Source organism: Vigna radiata, chromosome 1 (assembly GCF_000741045.1).
Source record: "Vigna radiata var. radiata cultivar VC1973A chromosome 1, Vradiata_ver6, whole genome shotgun sequence".
NCBI classification, from domain to species: domain Eukaryota; kingdom Viridiplantae; phylum Streptophyta; class Magnoliopsida; order Fabales; family Fabaceae; genus Vigna; species Vigna radiata.
The window spans coordinates 8,632,489-8,638,557 of NC_028351.1; the positions used below are offsets into that span (position 1 = coordinate 8,632,489).

The 6,069-nt window shown below is 33.0% G+C and overlaps 2 protein-coding genes across 5 annotated transcripts in view; both read left to right on the forward strand.

Annotated features, from left to right (window-relative positions):
- Nucleotides 1-6,069, forward strand: part of LOC106769935 (methylecgonone reductase) — a 39,959-nt gene that overhangs the window by 27,573 nt on the left and 6,317 nt on the right. The gene's annotated exons all lie outside the window — the stretch shown is intronic.
- LOC106769946 (methylecgonone reductase-like) overlaps nucleotides 2,123-6,069 on the forward strand; it is a 10,319-nt gene continuing 6,372 nt past the window's right edge. The window contains exons 1-4 of one of the 2 annotated variants that reach the window (XM_022783843.1): nucleotides 2,123-2,473; nucleotides 2,663-2,912; nucleotides 3,006-3,185; nucleotides 3,652-3,893. In XM_022783843.1, coding sequence (XP_022639564.1) covers nucleotides 2,157-2,473; nucleotides 2,663-2,912; nucleotides 3,006-3,185; nucleotides 3,652-3,876 — 972 coding nt within the window. In that variant the 5' untranslated portion in view covers nucleotides 2,123-2,156 and the 3' untranslated portion in view covers nucleotides 3,877-3,893. Of the gene's footprint in view, nucleotides 2,474-2,662; nucleotides 2,913-3,005; nucleotides 3,186-3,651; nucleotides 4,157-6,069 lie in introns of those variants that run through there. The other variant, XM_014655769.2, reaches the window with a different exon arrangement.

Sequence of the window (6,069 nt, forward strand, 5' to 3'; positions counted from 1 at the left end):
GTGTTAAAATTGTTCAATGTGAAGGCAAGAAATGGGTGGACTGATAAAAGCTTCACAGAGTTGCTTGAGTTGTTGAGTGACATGCTTCCTGAAGGACATGCCCTATATGTGAAGAAGGAACATGTCATCGTCAATTACATCATGGAAGGAAAACAGTATACCTTGGACATCGAAGGTTCCTTAGTACAAACCATCCATATCGTAAATTAAAGAAAACATTTAATGGGTATCAAGAAAATGAATTAGCTCCAATGGCTTTAAGTGGATCACAAGTATATGAGCGTGTGAAGGACATTGGAGTTGTTCTTGGAAAGACACAAAAAAAAGGCACTTCAAGCATCATATGGAAGAAAAGGTCAATTTTCTTTGATCTCCCATATTTGACGGTACTTGATGTCAGACATTGTTTAGATGTTATGCGTGTAGAGAAAAATGTTTGTGACAGTATTATCGGGACACTCCTCAATATTCAAGGGAAAACGAAAGATGGACTCAATACTTTATAAATTTAACTTGAAGTGCTCACGTCAATCGGGAAGCTTTGAGTGTGGATATTTTGTCATGAGGCATATGCAGAAAATTATATCCGTAAATGTCGTTGGCTCATGGAAATTGGTAACGTGAGCATCTTATAATTAAGATCTTAAGCCATTAATATTATAACTTGACTCAAACTATTCATTAAGCCATTAATATTATAACTTGACTCAAACTATTCATTGTGTAGATATTTGATGATACGTCTCCAATGGAATAATTAGATGTTTCAATATTACATTTTGAGTTTAGGAATTATTTTATATGTAACTATGTAAAGTAACTATGTTATGTAAATATATTTAGGAACTTTGTTAGGTAAATATTACATTTTGATGTGTTAATAGAAACAATATTGATTATTTTGCTTGTTCTTGATTATTTAGATTGTATTATGGAATTGAATTTTATGCAGTCTGCATATGGATTGTAGAACATACAAATTAAATATTTAAAAACAAAACGTCACTTTTTATACCTGTTAAAGCCACAAAAGATATACCTGTTATAAATATCAAACTTTTATACCGGTTACAAAACACCAAAAATCAAAAACTTTTTATACCTCTGTTTTTATACCTGCTTGACAACAGGTATAAAAAGCTTTTTTTAATAGGTATAAAAAACCTTTTTTGCACTAGTGACAACATCAATTTAAGGAGGACGTTAATGTTTATAAATTTAATCAATTATATCTTTAATACATTATTTTATACCTTTTATAGATAGCCGATAAAAATATTGGACAATTACTCATTGTAAAAAAGAAATCTCCTATAAACATACGCTATACCACCTATTTAACAAAGGAAGGTTGCATAATACAAGTAAGCTTTTCGAAACAACAAAGGAAGGTTGCATAATACAAGTAAGCTTTTCGAAACAAAGAAATCATGTCATATAATATGCTCTCTTTTGTTTTGATATTTTTACAATGTAAATTGTGGAAATATCCCAATAAATATATTTTATAAATCAGCTGACTTTATTTAATACATAAACAGCCAAACCCTTCTAAAGAAACATGTATTCTCAATCATGCTTTGGTCAATAAAGGACAAATGAAACTCAATGATACAAAAATATTATCTTGAGCTGGTCCTGCCTCTCGTTTATGGAGCCTGAAATATAGCCACAACTCAAGTCTCAAAGTCAACACATGATAATTGTAAATTGTGGGGAACTTGGTAGACCTGCAATCTAAATCGTAACCTTAGAATCAATTTCTCCAACCAATTGGTTACATGTTAAGGTTTAGTTAAAGTTTTGTAACACGTATTTAGTAAAGGTTATATACAACTGTCACAAGAAAAAACTTATTACAAACTTCTTCGTGCGTGACAGTTTGAAATTTAATAGCAAGATAAGCAACGTAAATTAAAACAGTAAAAAAATTAAAGTTTGGATTTGTACGATCAAGAAACATCAAAAACAATAAATGAAGTTTGGTCCCACCAAAAATAAGTTAATTTGTGGCCATGATGTTTCCCATGTGCTTGTATTTATGTGGACGGGTTCATCCCACGTTGATAATTCTAGTTTTCCTTGAAAGACTTAGAATTATCACTTTTATATGTTATATAACAACATCTCAAAACACATCAAACCCAACAGAAAATATGGAAGCAAAAAAAATCCCAGAAGTGATACTAAACTCAGGGAAAAAGATGCCAGTCATAGGCCTTGGAACCGCATCTTATCCTCTTCCACCACATGAAACTCTCACCTCCATACTTATTGATGCCTTTGAGGTCGGCTACAGACACGTTGACACTGCTACTATTTATGGAAGTGAGGAGCCTCTAGGAAAAGCTGTGGAAAAGGCTTTGGAGCTAGGCCTTGTAAAGAGCAGAGATGAAGTATTCATCACTACAAAACTATTGCCAGCTGATGCTCACCCTGACCTTGTTGTTCCAGCCCTCAAGACCTCACTGCAGTAAGTACATAGGAGCTTTGACTACTCATTTGGCTCCAATATTTATATAAACTTCACTTTTTGATTTTTACATCTGAAAATTATTGTTTTAATTGTTACAATATACTTCTTAAAGCTTATTTGATCATCCTCATATAAAGTTTTGTTTCTCCTGTTGCATGTTATGTAAATTTCCCTGAAACTGCTCAGGAAGTTGGGGTTGGAGTATGTAGATCTGTATTTGATTCATTGGCCACTGAGGTTGAAACCTGAAGCCAGAGGGCGAGCTGATATTTTAAAGGAGAATGTGATGCCCTCCTTTGACCTGAAAGGAGTATGGGAAGCTATGGAAGAATGTTGCAGATTAGGCTTAGCAAAGTCTGTTGGTGTAAGCAACTTTGGCATAAAAAAGCTCAACCAGCTCTTGGAAAATGCAACCATTCCTCCTGCTGTCAATCAGGTATGAAGAGTTAGCAAATACATGGAGATTGACATTTAAACAGTGATGAAACACTTGCTGATGTTGGTGATTCCTTCCTTCCATTGGTTTTAGGTGGAAATGAGTCCCTCATGGCAGCAGGGTAAACTCAGAGAATTTTGCAAACAGAAAGGAATTCATGTGAGTGCATGGTCACCACTCGGAGCTTACAAAAGTTCTTATGGTACAAATGCAGTTATGGACAGCCCAATCCTTAAGGAAATCGCTTTTGCAAGACAGAAGACCATCGCTCAGGTTCTCTTACTATCTCAGANTTAAACTGTCACCACATTACGGCTCTAATTTTGTGACCATGAAGTTCTAAATTTAGATAAAGAAAAATAACCAGGACATCATTGTTGTTGTGGTGGTATTATTGTGTTTTGTTGTTGTTATAAATAGTCTAAGTGGATGGTCAGTAACCATCGATTTTGATATCACTGATGAATAAGGGATTGATAGATACTATTTTTTACTCAAAACTTCAAACTTTTGAGTTTTATGTTATTGTTGTTATGATTGTTTTATTGTGTTGTTGTTTTCAAAGATAATGAGTCTATGGTCTTTCATTTCATATGATGTATAACTTTGTCAAACGTGTGACTTAGACTTAGATTATTCTGAATAGTTCTGGTATGGCTGGATGAGAAAAATGTCTTTCAATCCAAAAATAGTTGATGGTTGAAAATGAAGGAAATGAATGACATGTATGGTGATGCAGATTGCACTGAGATGGATATACGAAGAAGGGGCAAGTGCGATTGTGAGAAGCTTCAACAAGGAGAGAATGAAAGAGAACATTGAGTTATTTGAGTGGGAACTGAAGGAGGAGGAATCACAGAAATTCAGGCACATTCCACAGCGTAGGATGTATCCTGGAGAAAACTTTGTATCAGAAAATGGACCTTACAAGAGCTTGGAAGAGCTTTGGGATGGAGACCCTTGAAATGTGTCTCTCTCTACATATTTATCTACGCAATTCATGTCATGGGGAATTCTAGTGAAAGCAAGGCACACAGAAGAAAAATTTGGGGAATTTAGACACGGTGAAAAGGAAAGGTGAAAGAAGAAGCACAAAGTAATAATTTGGTGGCATCGTTGTATGGATGGACCTATGGTCTTAAACTGAATCTGAGCAAGGAAATGGGACCCGAAATGTTGTTCTTCTATTCCAAATCCTTTCGTTCCTAGGCTGTTTCGAAATCTTCAGCTCATTGTGTTTATAATCCCTTTGTTTCCTAACTCTTTTGAAATCTCCTGGTTTCGATATACTTACCACAATGTGTTCGTCTTCCGTTTCAAATCCCTAAATCTCTTTAACAGTGTTTCAAAATCCCTAAAATATGCAGTTTCAAAATCCCTCAATCTGACAGTTTTAAAATCCCTAAATCTTCAGTATCAAAATCCCTAAATTATATTTTTTTTAACTAAATGCGAGTATCACATATAACCGATGATTTTTTTTATGCGTTGAATGATGAATAAACATTATCTGTCTATCGATCCATCCATATATATATATATATTCTTAATCATTTCATGCCATAAAGTAAAAAAATATTTTTTAAACTTATGTTACGATGAATAATTTATTTGGAACACAATGCTACTTTTACTATTGATGTTTCTAAAATATGAAAAAATCAATTTAAAAATATAGGTGAAAGTAATATATTATAAAATTTAAACACTGAGAAAAATGCCCCATTCTAATTCATCATAATTAGTTTTAGTTTAAATTAGACTAATACAGTTGGTTTCTATTTTTGTTAGTTTTATTTATTTTTTTGAATATTCAATGTAATCTCTTATATTGTAATTATCATCTTCTCTAAGACATAACTTTAATTTTCTTTCCAGTGCACCGTCGTGCACCACACCTATGCCATCATCTTTTTCATGTCGTCGGACTACCATGAGCTTCGTCGTTAGCAACTACACAAGCCACCACGAATCATCCAAGAAACTCAATCTGCAAAAGAAACCTTTTACTACAACGAATCAGAACAAATTCTGTGAGCCCAAATCGTTATGCACCATGAGAACCACCATCAACATCTCACCATCTTGATCTTCTCCATCGCGAACTAGAGAACTTCAATATTGCGAGAATTGGCAAAGTAAAACCCCAAAAATCACATAACTATTGAACCTGCAGAAAACCCATAATTCTCAAATTGAACATCAACCCTAATTCTCGAAATCGTGCTTCTTTTGTGAAAACCTGCAAAGTCTCAAATTACACCACCATTGAACTCATTCAACCTCCATTGATGATGCAAAACTATTTGCAATAAGCAAAACCCCCCAAACCACTTTCAATTAAATCACAAAAACTATAGAAATCAAAATCAACCACAATCTACACAAATTAGGGTTTTTAATTTAGGGAAGATGGTGATGACATGGCAAGATGATGATGTGAGATAGCCACTATTACTGTGTGACAGCTTATTCTGTTTTTCTTACGTGGACTGTACGCCGTTAACTAGTGTTGTCAAAACGGGCCACCTAACGCGCGACCTGTCCCACCACGGGTTGATCATTTAGTGAGTCAACCCAACCTAACTTATTTATTACCGAACCAAAAAAATTTAAACCCGACCCGACCCATCACTGGTTGGTGGGTAAACGGGTTGGCTCAATGACTCATTTAATTATAATTTTTAAATAAAAAAAATTACAAACTTTTTGTAATTCATATCTAAACAAATTTCACTCCCAAAATGATCTTAAACTCAAGACAATTCAAAATAATAATAAAAAGTACAATACAATCTAAATGTCATCAAAAATAAAAACACAAAAAACATACAAATAAGTTTCTTATATTTATCATTTTTGTGTTCCTTATCCATTTACAATATTAGAATCTTGAATAGATAAATCCAGAATATTTTTCTCTCTTGAATCATCTTCTTTATCCCTATCTACAATTCAATAAAAAAAATGTTAGCTAATAATATTGAAACACAAAGTAATAATTAATTAAATAAATTTCGTAGTACGTGTTGGAAGTTCCACATCGACTAGAGATAAGGTCATTTAAGTATATATATATATATATATATATATATATATATATATATATATATATATATATATATATATATATATATATATATATATATATATATAT